At 40.1% G+C, this 18,731-nt stretch overlaps 2 protein-coding genes, 1 long non-coding RNA gene and 1 pseudogene across 6 annotated transcripts; 2 read left to right on the top strand and 2 right to left on the bottom strand.

Annotated features, from left to right (window-relative positions):
- Window positions 1–967: 967 nt before the first annotated feature.
- LOC103976401 (transcription factor ILI3-like) lies at window positions 968–1,554 on the top strand. The gene is made up of 2 exons (XM_009391592.3): window positions 968–1,129; window positions 1,226–1,554. Exons 1-2 carry the CDS (start codon window positions 1,025–1,027, stop codon window positions 1,379–1,381), a joined length of 261 nt encoding a protein of 86 aa, XP_009389867.1. The 5' UTR covers window positions 968–1,024; the 3' UTR covers window positions 1,382–1,554.
- A 935-nt stretch (window positions 1,555–2,489) lies between these two features.
- LOC135599188 (transcription factor BHLH062-like) lies at window positions 2,490–8,211 on the bottom strand (annotated as a pseudogene).
- A 7,326-nt stretch (window positions 8,212–15,537) lies between these two features.
- LOC135599180 (uncharacterized) lies at window positions 15,538–18,725 on the bottom strand. 4 transcript variants are annotated; one of them, XR_010481860.1, is made up of 7 exons: window positions 18,671–18,725; window positions 17,938–18,166; window positions 17,636–17,841; window positions 16,568–17,534; window positions 16,331–16,426; window positions 16,132–16,243; window positions 15,538–16,015 (listed from the first exon to the last, which is right to left on the bottom strand). It is a non-coding gene; the product is annotated as an uncharacterized LOC135599180 (long non-coding RNA). The 4 variants fall into 4 exon arrangements; XR_010481861.1 differs by having other exon boundaries at window positions 16,132–16,426; window positions 16,568–17,545; XR_010481862.1 differs by having other exon boundaries at window positions 16,132–16,486.
- Window positions 15,854–18,638, top strand: LOC135599176 (cullin-3A-like). The gene is made up of 2 exons (XM_065094007.1): window positions 15,854–15,939; window positions 16,168–18,638. Exons 1-2 carry the CDS (start codon window positions 15,869–15,871, stop codon window positions 18,203–18,205), a joined length of 2,109 nt encoding a protein of 702 aa, XP_064950079.1. The 5' UTR covers window positions 15,854–15,868; the 3' UTR covers window positions 18,206–18,638.
- Window positions 18,726–18,731: the final 6 nt, after the last annotated feature.

The following is an 18,731-nucleotide window of genomic DNA, read 5'->3' as shown; positions in this document are numbered from 1 at the left end:
CCAATTATTTAGCTCTGCAATCATGAAGCAATGATACATGAATGCCTTCTTATCGTTTATATTTTTTGAACCTTCGGAAGGACTACTTAATTTGTTATTTTTGAAAGGAATATTTTTTTTTATATTTTTCATATGCACATACATACCTTGTTCTTTTTTTTATACACACCCATATATATATATGTTTGTATGTATGTATGTATGTATGTATACCACTATGCACACATAGAACACACTCAAATATGCATATAATGAAAGTAAGAGGTCTATATAGACCTTCTCTCTCACTCATGTACCCCACAGGCACCTCCAAAGCCTTCCATGTGTGTGTTCTATTATGATCCCAAGTAGTTACCAACTCAACCTCTTATCATCCCCCAACTCGAAAAACATGTAGATATGGAATTATAGATAATTTTCATCGGTTGATTGTCGACGTAATAATGTCAAAACCTCAATTAGTGTTAATACTTTGTTAAAAGAAATGTTACATATGTTTCAGTTTTTAGGAAGCCACCACCTAAGTTGATGTTTTGGAAGTGTACCCCATTGGAGATTTAGGAATACATTAGCCCTACAAATCTATAAGAGAAGACAATACCAAGAACAAGAAAAAGATGTCCTATGCCAAAAACAGAAGAGACACAAGGCATCTTTCAGGTACAAAGTAAAATGGTTAAACAACTACCTACACAAAATGCCCTAAGGTCAACTGATTCCTTTGTTTTAGCCATTTTCCAGAGAGAGACACTGGAGAGAGAGAGAGAGAGAGAGAGAGAGAGAGGGGTGTGGGGCTCCTGCTGCCTCCATGGGTGATGGGCCAGGATCAAGTTGGGCCCAATGGTAGAGTACAGAGGGGTGACACATGGTCCCTGAGCTACTCTATCTAGTATAACTCTCCTGCCTTTTCCTTTCTCTCTTCCCTTCTATATAAAACACTGCATTTCTTCTCTTCCCTACGCTTGGCTCCATAGCTCAGAGGAGGGAAAAGAGAAAAAAGAAAGGCGTTGCAGACATTACGACCATGTCCGGCAGAAGTAGCGCGATCACGGATGAAGAGATCAATGAGCTCGTCTCCAAGCTCCAGTCTCTGCTCCCGGAGTCGCGCCGGCGCAGGAGTGCAGGCAGAGTGAGGAAACAAAGCGCCAACTGAGTCTCTTTGTTTGTCGGTGGCCACTCCATGAAGGTTCACTAAAGAGTGTGTGTGTGTGTTATGGGCATGCAGGCGTCTGCGTCGAAGCTGCTGAAGGAGACATGCAGCTACATCAAGAGCTTGCACCGGGAGGTGGAAGACCTGAGCGACCGCCTCTCCGACCTAATGGCGACAATGGACAGCAACAGCCCTCAGGCTGAGATCATTCGGAGCCTGCTCAGGCCCTAGAGAGAGTTTTATATTGCTGTTGTCCTCTCTCTCTCTCTCTCTCTCTCTCTCTCTCTCTAATACTACATCAGGAAGCATGGTCAGTAGATCTGAGGGTTATCTAAGGTGCTCAAGAGTATATAATAAAGGTGTAAACTAGTTTAACTATGCTTGATGATTTTGCTGCTGTTTAATATATTAGGCTTCTTAGCTACTCGATACATTACTCGATATGCACAATAAGAAAACCTATAGAAACCTTCATAAAAAGATGAAACAAGACAAAGAAGAAAAAGAACACCTAGAGGAATGCATAGTAAACTTGCAAAACGCCAATTCATAGACTCTTCCCTCAAAATGAAAGAAAGAAAGAAAGAAAGAAAGGCAAAAGGAAAAAAAAGAGGAAGAGGAAATGATGACCAAGGAAACAATCTTGTTAGAGACACATTGTAGCAAGCTTGTTTTAAGGAATCTGACGTCCAAACAACTAGATTTAAATCGACCAAAACGAAAGGCATAACCAAAGGAGGACAGGGATCATTGCACCATGTGATCGATGACAACAAAATCTACCATGCGTCAGAAAAGTATGAGAGAGAGAGAGAGCAAGGGAGGAAGGATCATAGGCAGGTCCAAACGCTGCAGTATAATGTCAAGCTTTTCGGCTAAAGCAAAAACGTCGCAGACGTCTCCAGAACTGAATCAACTTTGGAGAAAGAGAGGCTAAAGCTGCATCGAATGGTTGCCGACTACCGAGCCTTCTGCAGCAAATTAGCCGTCGAGAAAAGCTGGACGATTGTGTCCTCGGCTGGGACCGGAGACGAGGTGACTGTACGTCCGCAGTGGAAATGACACGCCGTGGGACCGAGGAGGGGACCGCCATGGGCGCACCTAATCTGACGGCTGCCGGTACGAGCACGAACATTGAGGCGCAGCGGGCTCGGCGTGGGGCCCTCCACCGTGTGAGGCAAAGGCTGAATTGGCGCCACAACCTATTAAACATTAAGGTCAATGAGAAATTAGGTTAGCGAGACAACCATTTAAACTCTGGTTGGAAACATGATAGGTTCTCTCAGCTATAAACATATCATAAAAGTACCAAACAAACAAAACCTTCGGTAGAATGAGATCAAAGAAGCCTGAATTCCATGATTCAGAGAAATACATATATACAGCCATCAATACTGCTTCCCCACAAACTCACCGTTTTGCCTTTGGCAACATCACATTCATGAATTCTTGTAATGCGTCAGTGACATTCTTCATTTTGATCATTAACAAATGGGGAAAAAATTATCGGATTTGCAATGTACATTTCTTGATTATAGTGATACACCAGTTGATGCTTTATTACATCCTTCCTCCTCGCTGCTAGTGCTAATGCCACAGCTGCCACATCTCTCTTCTTGTGATTCTGGTGAGAAGTCCAAAGGAGAAGACCCGACCGCAAGTCCGACAAAGTCGGATATCCGGCATGTGGTCTCATCACCTGGGAAGGCCAAGGCGGCGTTGGTGGTGGAGTGCTTGTTCTTTCCACTGGAAAAGTGCTGGAGCTGCCGAATGGGGGTTGCTTGTGTGGATCCAATAGCAACTGGCCAATGCAGCATTGGAAGCCCTGTGGCAGTCGGTTGCGGCTGAGTGGGAGTCATTGAATTGATGTTGTCGCTCCATGTGGGATTATAACTCGATCTCCCCTGCAGCTCCTTTTGGAGCTGGGATATTTCAGCTTGTAATGTAGTGTTCTCATCTTTCAGCTCATTCCTCTCCGTGGCAACCTGATACATTCACCACATTCAGATATATATACGCAAAACCAGCATTAGAAATTGTAAGACCAACCAGGAGACCACATACAAAAGTCATTGTCCTGATCACAGCCACAGTCCCGGAGTTTCCAAAAACAAAAGAAACTAGAAAGAATGTTCCAAGAAAAGATGATCAGAATTGGATTAATGACAGCACCATGACAAACTGCCATATGTGTTGCCCATTGGTATCTGTAGCAAAAAAGAACGATAAAACCAAATGTGAATCATTTTCTTATTAGGCACAAGGTTGTGAAATTAGATTATTTTGCATTATGAACTCTAGAACATATATAATATACTATGTTTCAGACTTGCAGAATTTACTGCATGAACCATTTTGATTGGCAGAATTCTAGTGGTATCAAAAGAAGTTAGATTGTAGTGAGCATCTTTTTGGAATTTGCTAAAAATGTCTGAACAAATGAGCCAGTACACCAACATCTTGCAGGCAATAAATTAACTAATAACTTCAGTGCTAAGCACATAATTGCTAGAGATGTTTAATTTACCAATGGAAAAATTTCTGCAATCTTATAGTAGATGCCAACAACGATGTAAAGTTTCATTTTGCCACATGGTATAAAATGTGTTCTTTCTCCAATCAACAAAGAGTAGAATAAAATCGCCTTGCAAGTTTTGATATTTCAATTAACTTATGCAGTGGAGTTTCTATCGACATTTATGTATGTCCATGGCATACAAAAGTGACAACATTTCTAAAATTTAGGATCGACAGTTAGGTTTTATACTTATAGTGTGATTCAGATAGCAGAGCTGCATTTCCTTCCTGAGAGATTCTACATGCGCGAAGAGATATCTGAGTACTGAGGCAGTATCACCCAATATGGAAGCCTTACAATTGTTTTGTCGGTCTGGTTCTGCACATAGACATTAAAATGGGATGAAGCTCCTTATTCAAGAAAGCATACAAAACCTTCCACATGAAAATTATGTTTACCAAGATGGGCATAAAGATGTATATTTAATATGTATTGTAGTGAGAAAAACATATTCAGACATGACAAATGGTTTTCTTGTTAAACACAGCTGCTTCTTCATGTATATGGTGGTAATGCACAAAACTGGTGGCTGGGCTTACTATGCTATGTGTATGTAGATATATACTGCTTAGGGATAATGTGGCTTTGAAAAACAATGCATAGGACAAGATTTTTATATAAAGTTTGCTCTTTGAAAGAATTCAAAAGAAAAGTTTAAAAAGTAATGGAGGCTAGCAAAATCACAGAATTTTCCACAAGCAGAAGGTTAATGAGTTGCATAAGACAAAATATTCTAACTCAAGATCTTGAGGACTCCCTAGATGATTTGAAAGAGCTTCTAAGTGGCTATCATTGATGGTAATCATAAAAGCATGCTGATAAACTCTTCACGAAGCATATTTGGAAAGATGAACTTTTAGTAAAATTTGAAAGACATTTATTCACTAGTAGGAATCATCTATATCAACAACAACAACAAAACCGTAAGTCCCAACTATTTGGGGTCGACCATATGAATCTTTTGCCGTCATTGAGATCTGTAAAAGGTCATATGTTTGATTATATTTAGAGTACTTTAATATTTATTTATAGTTTCTATTAAAGTCTTTTCAAGTCTTTCTTTATATCTTCTCGTACCACTGATACGCATCCGGAAGTCTCCTTAGCACATCCACATCATTTTAAATAATTTTATTTAATATTATCATCTATCGAAGCGATACCTAGTTGTTCATGAATAAAAGTACTTTTTTTCATATTTTTCCTAGTAACTTAATACATCCATCTCAACATTCTCATCTTGGCAATATAAACTTTTTGTATGTATTGTTTCTTAACTGTCTAACACTCATATTCATAAAGCACTACTGGTCTCACAACTGTCTTATAAAATTTTTCTTTTAATCTCAAAAGTATCCATGCCCCTTATCATTTTAACTATTCTATTTTTACTCTCTGAATAATATTTTTATCGATTTGTCCATCTTATTGAATAATTGATCCAAGATACCTAGAGTTTTTCCTTAACGGAACTTCTCGTCCATCCAACTTGGTTATATTCTCCTATCTATTTCTAGAATCACTAAAATTAGATTTTATATATTTAGTTTTAGCCCTATTTAATCTAAAACATTTAGTTTCTAAAACTTACCTTCATGACTCAAGTTTATAATTAATTTCACTTAGGCTTTCATCAACTAAGATAATATCATCGGCAAATAACATACATCAAGGAAGTCTTTCATATAAGTGAACTATTATCAATGTGAAAAAGCAAGGATTTAATACGGATCCTAGATGTAATCCTATACTAATAGAAAATTCACTAGACACACTCTCTATAGTTCTAAAACTAGTAGCTATATTATCCTACATATTTTTAATAACATTAATATAATTAATGGATATATATATCTTTCTTTTCTAAAATCCATCATAATAAATCTCTAGGAATCCTATCATAAGCTTTTTCTAAGTAAATAAAAACCATATGCAAAACTTTTTTTTCTCCCTATATTTTTCATTAATTGTTTTAATTAATAAATAGCTTCTATGATTAATCTTCCAAGCAGAAAACTAGATTGATTTTCAGATATATTTGTTTCAAGCCTTATCCTACTTTGATTACTCTTTTCCAAAGTTTCATAGTATGACTCATGATTTTAATTCCTCTATACTTTGAATAATTTCGTAAGCCATCCTTATTTTCATAAATTGACACAATTTTTTTTTTTTTTTCATTCATTCGGCATCCTTCTGAATATCATGATTTTGTTAAATAAACTAGTTAATCAAGCTATTTACTTGTCCCATAAACTTTTTCAAACCTCAATAGGGATACCATCAAGCCTCACACTTAAGTTCTAATCACCACAATATATGGTCTACATATATTGAGAAAAATATTCCTTGGTGACAACAATATATGGTCTACAAACTTTCCCTTGTCCCATGCTACATATATTGAGAAAAATATTCCATCAAAAGAATCCAAAAAATATATATATGATCTTGAGAAGAACATTAAAACTATACTCCTCGGTAATGTGTCGATTCTGTTCTGATCACAGTAATATGCACCATAATTACCATACACATATATCGTAACTGACCAAAGAGACATTTACCAACTACATGACCAACCACAAGAAAGAGTTCATTCAGCTGGTCACGTTTAAGTTTCTCTCTTTCAGCTTTATGTATCTTCTTTGGAACTCCGCTCTGGTTCTTTTTGCTAGAAAGAGACATACAACAGCAAGCATCTCAGAATTTAGATTTGAAACAAACAAAAAAAGATAATGGGTCACGAATTATCTGATAAGATTCTTAGGAACCAGCTGCAAATACAAGTAATCTACAAGATAGATCAAGTGTTAATAGATCACCAATATAAGTCATAATCATACTGAAAGTTTAAAAGCACACTGACTTATTGTGAGTTATAGTTTGCATGCATGTCCTAATTTGTATAAATGGGTCAGGTTAAACGACTTGCATGGAGATGCCTCTGTTTGGCTTCATATTTCAAGTTGAGGATTAATGGCTTTGATGTGCACAAAATTAGAAGCCACTTAGCAAGCGTATGCTGCACGCACTATCCCAACAGATCTTATAGGATCTTTGGATATGCCGATATGAATACTGATATCTACCTTAACCACCAACCGTAATGATTCTATCTCAGAAGACAATGCAAGCTTCATGAAACTTTTGACACATTAAGATCCTAAAGTGCTTCAAAATAAACATGTTCTTATCCATCAAGGACTTCCACTGCATGTAGAGAGAAGAGTTCCCAATGAACCCCTGATGGAAGCACTTGGGTTGCTTCCATCAGGGGTTCATTAAGACACTGATATCTACCTTAACCACCAACCGTAATGATTCTATCTCAGAAGACAATGCAAGCTTCATGAAACTTTTGACACATTAAGATCCTAAAGTGCTTCAAAATAAACATGTTCTTATCCATCAAGGACTTCCACTGCATGTAGAGAGAAGAGTTCCCAATGAACCCCTGATGGAAGCACTTGGGTTGCTTCACAGGGTAGAGATTAGGTTGAGCTAGTATCTTTATACAGCCAGCAAGCTGCTGCAGGGTTCCACGGATCAATATACATACTTTAATCTTTACTATTGCCCTATAAGTCAAGCAATCCATGTAGCTCAAACTTTAGACGGCATTATTTGAGGGACCAGAACCGTCACATGCATAATATAGTCAAACAATATCAAAGACAAGAACACCACAGATCTAGCAACATCAAGCAACTCCGGTTATCAATAACAGATAAGAAAGCTTAAAACTGCGGTGACAAGTTATTGACCAACCCGCCAACTGTCGACTCAGTTGCCACATTTGACTCGTTAATAGTAGTAGAGGGATCGTCCGACACCATTCTCCAAGCTGTCCTCGAATAACCTACCAAACTACTCTTTCTTAGTGAGACCGCATTGCCAGAAAGAACATCTCAATAAGTTTCGCAATCAGTTTAGTTCGTCGATATAACGAGGTTGCATAAAAGACCACCCTTTTTAACATTAAATCGAATAGAAACAATTGATTGGACAACGGCACACTTCGGAAGCAGCAATTCAATCTTTCCTCCTTCAAAAAAAGAGTTCCGAGTTTCCGGATCCGAAAAGAAACAAGGTTGAGCTTTGGAACTGCGTTAATCCGGTTTTACCATTTCGAAACCCAACTAAAATCTTGACATTGAGCATCACAGTCGCGTCTAAACCCAAGGAAAACGAAGCACGACAAACTAAGTCAAACCAAGAAACCATGCTACAACCTAAAAGAAGAGATCGAGGGGACAAAGATCAATCAGAGAAGCCACGATCACCTGCGTCGCCGAGTTGAATTAGGGTCGGTGTGTTGGTTTGGGGGATTGGTGCTGCTGCTTGCTCTGCTTGGTGTTAGAGAGGAGGGGGGCGGGGTGGAGAAACCCTCACCCTCGCGTGTGCCGAGCGGCCTTCTCCCTCTCCCTCTCCCTCTCGTCTCGCCCAGGTAACGATGCTGACTGTACCCCCTCACGGTGGCCTTTTCCGCGAATGACTTGGCGTCCTATGCATGAAACAGCCCAGACACCTCTCTCTCTCTCTGGGACCCTTTCTTTCTTCCCCGAATGCTACCTTCCTATTGATTAGAAGGAAGGGACCCACATATGCGATCACACTAATCTCGATTATCATACCAAAAAATAATTTTTTTTATAATAGATTAAGAAACAATATATAAAAGGAAAATATTTTATGAAATGTTTCTGGACAAAAAAATTTCCTAACCCTCCTATTGAACTGAATCTCAATATTTTTAGATAAAATATTTATTATTGAAGATGTTGAATTTTGAATATTTTTTTAAGTGGTAAGTGACGAAGATGCTAAAGACCTTACAAAATATATATTTATTTGGTCATTAAGGACAAGTCCAATGTAACCATCGATCGAGGTGATTGATTCGTCAACAAATGATATCTGTGTGGAGGGGACATGAATGTTCCCGGGTGGCAATTGCGTGAGTTTAGAGATAAAGCCCGGGCTTTGATGGTTATCATTAGTGTAATGGATGTTGAACTCTTGTAACCCCAACGACTTAAGTAGTTAGCGAAAACTATGGAGTTAGGAAAGGATATATTGAATGGACTATTTAGTAATCATATAAATCACATAAGCTGAAAAATATAAACGTAGCTTTAGCACAAGTATAAATGTTAACTTCTCTATCAATAGGTACGGTAGCTTGGTTTCGCTCAGAATATGATTGATATAGTAGATAAGCTTCTGAATTCTTAAGTCCTATCAAAATAAAATTAAATTGATGGCCATTTTGATAGTAGCTAGATATAGGCTTAGGATCTCCCCCGAGCTCAAAGAGGTGAGCTACGACAACTTGGCTAGGTGATCCATTAATTTGTCAAAGGCTCCATAGTACTCTTTCATTCATGTAAAGCCCTTTAAGTCTTTTAATGCTCGAAAGAACATGAGACATTTGTCACCTAATTGAGATAGGAATCGATTGAGTGCTATTAGTCGACCTATTAACTGTTAAACCTCTTTGATCGATCGAGATGGGTGCATTTTTAATATGACCCATTTTCTCAAGATTTTTACTTATCTTTCATTGGTGCACAATGAAGCAAAGAACTTTTTTGAATTAATCCTAAAGACATACTTTGTTGGGTTAAGGTGCATCTAAATTTTTCTCAACATTTAGAATGTTTCTGTTGGGAAATCGTGGATCGACATCTCATGCACAACAGAAAATAAAAACAAAATCATATTTCCCAAAGTCAAGTACTTGATCGTTATGCAACGATTAGTAATCGAGAAAACCACACATATCATGTGAGAAGTGTTACCTAGGGAGATCGTATATCCTTAAAATTTTTAGATCCGATAGAGAAGATGGAGAACTCACATACTCCTCTATAGTGATAATCCATATGACAGATGCAACGATGATACTCCTTAGATTACTACGAGATCTCTCTCTCTATGTGCAGCACAAGGTTACCGAAGCCAAGGAAAAAAGAGACGAGGCTAAGGAGAGTAAGAGGGGTGATCACCAGTAGTTCTAGCCTATGAACCGTGAGGTTCCTCCTATTTATAAAGGTGCATGCAACTTAGCCTTTAATTGATCATATCTTTATTGGATATTAGAACTCTATCCAATTACATAATCTTATTAGATCTCATCTATAGGATCCAAATTATGAGTTTCGTGGATATCTCATATTCATACTCCACTCATCGTAATATTCGTTATATGTTTATGACCCTCTAGGCTTGATACCGAGTTGGTTGTAAGTCGATCTTGTTAGAACTCCTTCTGATATAGTGAACTACTCATCGACTATGGACGTACTAGGCCACTACGTCATAGTCCCCAGACGGTGTAGGGGATCTAATCTATTGGACATGTTTGTTTTCAATTATCATATGTCTATAGTCCCTCTTTCATCTAATATCCTAGAGATTGTATATTGAGTATGGTAACATTAAGCCCATACGAAATGTCACTAAAGATAGTGCACTTCAAAAATAAAACAAGCACCTAACAACTTGTCTACTTGGTGTTGACTACTTGTTGATGGTTAGCAGTAAAATTTTGAGGCCTCTACTTCACTGGTCATGCCTTAGTGAGATGTTCAGATGGTGATAATGCACGTTGGGATCAATCCCAAGCATATCTCTTGATGACTACATAAAAACTTTCATATTGCTTTAGAGGAAGTCAATGAGTTGTACCCTCCTCGGTTCAGGTAGCATTAGCCCAACCTTAACAGTTCAGTTGGGTCGAGCTTGGTCAAGGGGTATCTTAACTAGCAACTCCATAGGGTTAGGATGGGGGTTGGTTTTATGGCATCTTGTAGGTCTATTAGGGGCATCTTGGGTTCAGCTTTGTTTGGGAGGGAAACTACTACTAGATAGCTTTAGCACTACTCTTTTGGGTTGCTTCTCAGTTCTTTGACACCCACTCTTATTTGTTTTATATTGGTTGATTTATGATCATGTTGTATGCTAAGAGAATGTCCACTATTATGAATTTGGTTGAGATCGTCTTTGAGTAGGGCTTTTTCCCAAATATGATGTGCTAGTTGATGATCCCCAAGGGAGAGATAAAATTACTAATGAACCCCATCAAGGAAAAGACCATCGAGGCAAGGTCATTAGTCATCAAACCCAAGTACTAATAAGCATCATAATAGAGGATGTTGACGGAGCTCCTTATTTCAATCATGACCCTCTTCACTAGAGCATTAATCATCCTCATGGATACCACTAGGGCATTGTCATTGTTTGAGTCGAGGTACCTCACTTCTTCTTCCTTATATGTTATCTCTAAGTTATCATCCATTCTTTAGTGCTTCTTGTTGGTGGCTTGACATAAGCCTTGTGGATTGATGAGCTATCCTTTCCGAACACTAGTCCACTAATTATGACATCAATCTATCTCTCCACTGACCCTTCTGGTAATGGTGAAGACTCCCTACGAGTGCCTCTCTCTTTGCTTGCTAAAGTCTCAAGAGGGTTGTCACAAGCGTTTGGGACACACATTCATAATGTAGTGTTGCTTAAGCTCCTTAGCTAGTTGGGTGAAGGAAATCATCGAGAATGACTTGTAGATGGGCATTTCACTTTCGAGGCAAACTCGTAGTGTGGTGGGGAAGGTACAACATATCAGGGCATCTAATAAGTCGTATAGCATCATCTAAATACGAAAAGCTACTATGTGTCCAATTGGGTTTGTGCCACCATCAAACACCTACAAATTCAGCTAAACTCCATAATTTGATGGGAATTGGCTTCTCTTGAATTTAAATAGTTATAGTTGCATTTAGAGGGTATAATTTATGGAATCCACTGATTGCGTAGCCTTAGACTCGATCAAGATAGATTATGGGTGGCAAGGTCAGCTAAACTCCATGGTAGGTGACTGAAGCACCTTGTTTGTCAAATGCTCAACCAACCTTGGGCATTATTGAGAGATTGGCATCACGTTAGGCCAAATGACCTTAGCCGGTGTCGATGGGACTACGAGCTATGAAGGGTTGGAGTCATTGATTTGGCTAGCTGAGATAAGAGTGGGGCAATAGTGTGCATCATCCCTATTAATATTATACTTTCTAGGTGATGTTGATGTTCAAAAATATCTTAGTGAGAATGAGTATGTAGATCAGGATCCTCATTAGGGGAGAGAAGTTGAGATCATTGAATAGATGCCGGTATTGTATTGGGATATGTGATAAGGTGGATGCATCGAGATTTGAAAACATCGATTACTATCCCTTATGAGTGAAGGTATTATAAGTCAAAGATGGAGCGTCCTTGCTCGAACACTAGTTGAGTTACTGCTTGGATGGTGCATACTATTACTGTTTGAGTTACTGCTCGAACACTAGTTGAGTCACACAACTAGAGCCCATGTGCACAAGAGAGGTGAGTTATTGGGTGGCTTAACGACTCTTATGGGGGCTGAGGCACATCTGAGTGTGCTTCATGACTGACCTACATGAGGATGAAGGTCAAATGACTTTTTCGACTTAGTCTCTTCAATGTTCAAATCAATTTTAACGTGAGTGAAAAAGATTTAATAAAAAATAACTAATCTTGATTATCATATCAAAGATAACCTTTTATAATGAGTGAAAAATGAGGGATAATATTCTCCTGGATAAAATATTCCCTAGCCGCCCTTTTGGATCGGTGTTCATGTGGCCCAATCGTTTGCCAGATCTGCCTCCGTATCATTGATTATACTATCATGCATACCGTCATATATCGAGCGATGAATTCCGCCAATCAATTAATATATAGCATTTGTGCTTATATTTATCCGCACATGCTGGGAATCATTGTCTCACGAGGAAGCAACTTATAAACATACACCATGATGATGTTGGTGACTTGTATTATATTCTAAGTTGACTTCTCAGCCAGCGTTAAATATATTTAGAAATGTGAAATGGTCAAAGAAGCTGAGCTCAATCGAATCAAGAACTTATATTCTACTTGCAGCATTCTGAGAGAATTCCTGGACACTAGGATGAAGAACTTGCCATTAAACAACCACCCTTGTTGTTTATATTAGAGAGTGATGGTTGTTTTGTCTCTTTCTTCGATGCAAGTGGCGTTTGGCTTTGTGTCAAGGAAGACTGACTTCACACTAGTGGACTACGGAGGAGGCCCGTGTGAAGCTCCATTTGTCGCCATGGCAGAATGCATCACTTCTATCTGCGCTCACAAAGGCGAAGGAGTTGAACCTTTCGGTGCGCATAAATTCACAAAGCCTGTGAGAGTTGACTAATCATCTGTCTCTCTCGAGGTAAGTTCACGGATGATATTAATCTATCCTTTATTGGCTCCTAAATTCCGGGTGAGGATTTTTAGTGCTTTCATACGAACTATCCGAGATGTTCCCAACATATAAAGTTTTCAATTTGGATTTTCAAGTCACAACAATCTTTTATATTGTGGTCATAATCCTGATGGAACTGATAGTATTTGGATTTGTCTCTTTCTGTCAATTGAATCTTTATTTAATGAGGGTCTTTAAGAGCTTCTTCTCATAGAAATACTTTAGTTCTAGCTATATTAGGGGGGTTTGCTCGAATCTTAGGAGAGATAACTCGGGTCATTTATTTCTCCTGTACGATGGTGTCCTTGGGTTTAGAGTGGATTGTAGCTACTCCTGCTTTAACCTCTTGCGTGACTCACGTTTACTCGAGACCATTATCTCAGTGATAATATATTGATTGACCATTTGATGTGCCTTTGGTACAATCGCTAGTAGCCTCACTACCAATGATTAGAAGAGGTGAGAGGGCTTGAGCCTCATCATGAAGGTCTGTATTATGAGTAACCGATGGATATTTACCACACCTTAGATTTTATTCATAAATCAAGCGATGAAGTCTATAAGCATTTCCTTCTCCTCTTGCTTTAGTTCGAGAAGCAGTACCACTGATGGCCTCGCGAGCTGGCCAAAAGAACTGATGAAAAGCACGAGTGTACCATTCTCGTGTTGGGCCTTTTAACGTGGTCGAAAAGATGTGACACATCAGAGCATTCAAAGTATCATAAAATAATATTTAAGCACGGAAAGCTATAATGTACTCTATCGGGTCAGCACTACCACCGAATGCTTCTGATAACAGGAGGTGAAAGTTTATTAGAATTGGCTCCTCCTGAATTTTCTAGGTGAATGACAATCAACCTTAGGTGGGGTTGACAAGCACTTCCCCTTTTAATTGTTAAAACTCTCATCATATCTCCTCCAAACGTCGATTTATCTATCGTAGTTGGATCCGTAGAGAATCCTGTATTGAATTCATCGATTATGTCTCAGATTTAGGCAAGATAGAGTAGTGATGTGGTCCGTTGAATTCTACGGTTGGGAATCGAAATATACTCCCAGCTAGTGGTTTGATTAGTCTCGAGTGCTCCTAGGATGTCGATACCACATCGAGTGGGGGAACCATAATGGGTGATAGTGCTAATAGCGATTGAGCTAGGGACCATGATTGAATTGGTGGCGTCGCTTGTTAGGCTAATTAGGGCAAAAGTGAAGCGACAACCTATATTATGCTTTTTAGCATTTACACTTGCTGATTGAGATACAAGAACACATCGACAATGATGAATAGGTGGCTTGAGGTCGTCCTTGGGGGTTAAAGATCTGAGTTATTGAATATACATCAGTATTGCATAGACGTTTATGCTATGGTGGATGCGTCCATATGCGAAAAGGGTTGCTACTATCCCTCTTAGGTGAAAGTATTATGGTTCAAAAGTAAAACCTCCTCACTCGAGCATTTATTGATAAAGTCAACAAGCAGGTGTTCCTACGACATTGTGCCCTTATTCTAGTGCCAAAATATTATGGGAAGAAATCGTTGACATCTTAGTCAGCCTAATGTGGTTTGGACCCATATGTGTAGTGCTATCCAAGGTGTCTGAGATGGAAACGTTGAGCTCTCGAGGTATCACTTATACGAAGGCTAAGGTCGAGAGAGATTTCCGGATCTGGTCCCTCCAACACCTTTTCATTGTTGGTCAAAAAAGTGATCCTACCCTTTTCATCATGTTAAAGATGAGCTTTAATACCTGATCGTAAATGAATAAAATATTTCATAAAATATTCTATGGGAAGATAACCTCTAACTGCATCCAATAGCTTCTTCTTAACCTCTTAACCATGTGGACGAAAAGAGAAGGTAGCCCATAACCTCGTGCCTTGGACCCTTGCCCATGTGGGCAAATGAGTCTGATGATGGCTTTTGTCTTCTCCTTCCACCCCGGATTGTTATACGTTGAACGATTAGCTTACTGTGTACTCCTTATCACCTTCCAACAAAGCCTATTAAGTTTGTTTAAAAAAACTCCTAAGATGCTTAGTTCCTTCAATCTCTCATCAAAGATATTAATATGAAGTTACTTTAAAAAAAATTATTTGATAACTTTTTTGTTATTTATAATTTTATGTTAGGAACATCTAATATTTTGAGGACACCTTTTATAAATGAATGTAAATATTTTTCTTTTCTTCTCATTGAATAGCGAGTGACACGCGATAGATAACCAACGATGTTATAGTAACAAGCGACATCGATACAACATAGAACGATGAGAGCTAGGAGAGAAGGAAGGGAGTGGATGGAAACAAAGATAGGGAAGATGAAACAATAGCAGCAATCTTCGAAGCAACGGAGGAGGTAGAGTTGTAAATAATAATAATAATAATAATAATAATAATAATAATAATAATAATAAAGATGTTGTAAATAATAAAATAATATATATATATTTTTTTTTTAAAGCTTACCAATAGGAAAAGGATTGCCAAATGTAAAAAAAAAACAAATAATAAACTTTTTACTTTATTTAAAAAAATAAAACAGAAAAATAATAATAATCACAAAAGAAAACAGAAACCGTCATCAACTAACACCAAAACTTCTCGCTCCCTCTATTTCCCTCCGTCGACGCCTTCGAACAAAAGCCCTCCTCCTTCCCTCTCAACCAAATCCCTCGCTCTTCATAGGGCCTCATCGCCCTCCCCCCGCCCACCTCCCTCCGACCGGAAGCCGCATCCGGACCCGATGAGCGACCACCCGAGGAAGAGTAACTTCAGCATCGAGCCATTCAAGAACCCGGTGATCCTCGACCCCGGCTACGCCGATAAGACATGGAAGATGCTCGAGCACGGTATTCGCAACATCTTGAACAATAACTACGACGGCCTCAGCTTTGAAGTGCTCCACAGGTGCTGCTGCTGCTGCTGCTTCTGCTTCATCGCTTTTGAAGCTGCCCTTTTTCGTACTCTATTAATTTTACTATTGCTGATTGAATGAATGTTAAGAATCAGAGGGACACGTTTACTTATACAACTATGTGAGACCTCATGCATGAGAGAAAGGACACCTTGAGATTGATGTCAGGAAAGTGTGTTACTGACCTGTGATCCTGATTTGTGCTTTTGTAATGGACCCAGGAATGCTTACAATATGGCGCTCCATAGATTTGGAGAAAAGCTGTACTCCGGTCTGGTGACCACCTTGACGAGGCACCTACAAGAAGAAGTATCAGCATCGATTGAGGCTGCCCGAGACGATCAATTTCTAGAGGAACTGAACAGAAGATGGTTGGAGCATGACAAGGCATTGACGGTGATTCGAGATCTTCTGGCTCCCATGGACACTACATACGTTTCCGAGTCTCATAAGTCGCCTGTTCGCAGACTTGGATTGGATCTGTGGAGAGACAACGTTATTCACTCCAAGGAAATCCAGGCCAGGTTACCCGACGCACTTCTTCGCATCATACAAAGAGAGCGGATGGGCGAAGTCATAATTCGAGATTCGGTGAAGAACACGAAGATGCTAATGACGTACCTGGAACCTTCATTGTATGAGAAGGATTTTGAGAAGCCCTTTTTGGATGATTCGGCCATTTTCTATGCTGGCGAGTCGCAGGTGCTTATCGAATGCTGTGACTGTAGGGAGTATCTTAAAATGGTCGAGAGGCGGCTCCGGGAAGAGAAGGAGAGGGCCTCTCACTATTTGGCTGATAGAACTGAACCAAAGATACTTAGCATCGTGGAGGAGGAGATGATTGCTAAACACATGAGAAGACTGGTCCATATGGACTCTGGCCTCGTCAGTATGCTTCTCCGTGACGAGTATGAAGACTTGGGCAGAATGTACAGCTTGCTCCGGCGATGTGCCGGAGGCGTCTCCACGATACGCGATCTCATGACTTCACACCTTCGGGAAACAGGGAAGCAGCTGGTAACGGATGCAGCGAGCTCGAAGAATCCTGTGGACCTTGTTCAGCGACTTCTGGATAAGAAGGATAAGTATGATAAGATCATCACTGGTGTATTCGGCGACGACAAGACTTTCCAAACTGCTGTGAGTACTTCGTTCGAGTATTTTATCAATCTCAATAACAGGTCTCCAGAATTCATTTCTTTATACGTCGACGAGACACTCCGTAAAGCCTCGGAGGGAGACGGCGGAAAGGATGTAGAGATCGTCCTCCACAAAGCGATGACGCTTTTCCGGTACCTGCAAGAGAAGGATGTGTTCGAGAAGTATCACAAGCAAAACCTGGCGAATCGACTGCTCTCGGGGAGAGCAGTTTCAGATGATGCCGAGACAAGTCTGATAGTGAAGCTTAGAGTTGAGTGTGGGCATAACTACACCTCCAAACTCGAAGAGATGCTTACAGATATCAAGTTTTCCCAGGATATCATGCGAGGGTTCTACGCCAGCCAAGGTGTTGATGAAGAAGCTGGGGAAGGCCCGACTCTGGCTGCCCAGGTTCTCACCGGTGCAATATGGCCATCCCGACCAAGTACTGCATGCAAGCTTCCAGATGAAATCCATGATGTTTGTGAGAAATTTCGAGCATATTATCTCGGATCTCATGCATGCCGGAAACTAACGTGGCAAACTGACCTGGGCACCGCCGATGTGGTGGCCACCTTCGGAAACGGCCAGAAGCACGAGCTGAATGTTTCGACATCCCAAATGTGCGTTCTCGTGCTGTTCAATTCAGCAGACCGGTTGAGCTGCAAGGACATCCAACAAGCAACTGCGATGCCTTTGCCGGATCTCAAGCGGTGCCTTTGGTCTCTTGCTTGTGTTCCGGACATGAATGTGCTCTGTAAGAATCCGACGAACAATGATATCGCAGAGGATGATGTTTTCTGCGTCAATGACAATTTCACAAGCAACTTGTTCCAAGTTAAGATAGATACGGCGGCAGCAGAGGAGAAGTCGGAGTCGGAGCAGCAGGAGATTCGCCAAAAAGTGGAGGAAGCCAGGAAAGATCAAATCGATGCTGCCATTATCAGGGTCATGAAAGCCCAGCGGGTGTTGAATCTCAATAGCCTCGTCACAGAGGTCGCCAAGCAGCTGCAGCCGCGCGTCCTGCCCGATCCTGCCGTGATCAAGAAGAGGGTTGAGTCCCTCATCGAGCGGGAATATCTGGAGGACAACAAAAATCAGTATCAGTATATTGCCTAGACGTAAATATTAGTGTGTCCACAGAATCCAGGCCTAACTCCGCAACTTGCATGCGATCGAAGCCTCTCTACTGCTGCTGTCGTCGTTCCCTCTTCATTTCACTTTTGGCTCAATCAATCACAACTTGTATATTATAAATTTTGATCCTATGAGTGACACAGAAACTTGATTTGCAGACAATTCAACCTTTCTCTATTTATCCCCAATAAACTTGATTGATACAGTAAAATAATTGACTCTTTCCTATGTGATTCCATGGATGAAGTGGCCGTGGCGGAAGTGGGGAAGGCTTTTAGGGCAAAACTTTGACGGAAGCACACTGTGAGATCGATGCATCAGGGGGAACCCAATCGGAATGTGATCGAGATACGATGGAGATGACGAAGGAGATTGGAGGGACAATCGGATCATGGAATAGATCAAGGATTTTGAGGGAGGGATGAAGGAGAATAGAGAGGATCTCACCTGAAGCCCTTACTGCCACTCCGCCGTGTCCGCCTCTTCGCTCGCCGAAGCAACCAAACAA

Source organism: Musa acuminata, chromosome BXJ1-2, assembly GCF_036884655.1.
Source record: "Musa acuminata AAA Group cultivar baxijiao chromosome BXJ1-2, Cavendish_Baxijiao_AAA, whole genome shotgun sequence".
In the NCBI taxonomy this organism is placed as follows: Eukaryota; Viridiplantae; Streptophyta; class Magnoliopsida; order Zingiberales; family Musaceae; genus Musa; species Musa acuminata.
The sequence above is the reverse complement of the archived record's forward strand: the minus strand, read 5'-3'. Positions and strand labels throughout refer to the sequence as shown.

Excerpts from the sequence above, each read along its gene's own strand:
- LOC103976401 (XM_009391592.3), top strand. The coding sequence starts at position 1,025 with ATGTCCGGCAGAAGTAGCGCGATCACGGATGAAGAGATCAATGAGCTC. Across the intron at positions 1,130-1,225 it reads GGCGCAGGAGTGCAGGCAGA|GCGTCTGCGTCGAAGCTGCT; the intron begins GTGAGGAAACAA and ends ATGGGCATGCAG.
- LOC135599176 (XM_065094007.1), top strand. The coding sequence starts at position 15,869 with ATGCTCGAGCACGGTATTCGCAACATCTTGAACAATAACTACGACGGC. Across the intron at positions 15,940-16,167 it reads AGCTTTGAAGTGCTCCACAG|GAATGCTTACAATATGGCGC; the intron begins GTGCTGCTGCTG and ends TAATGGACCCAG.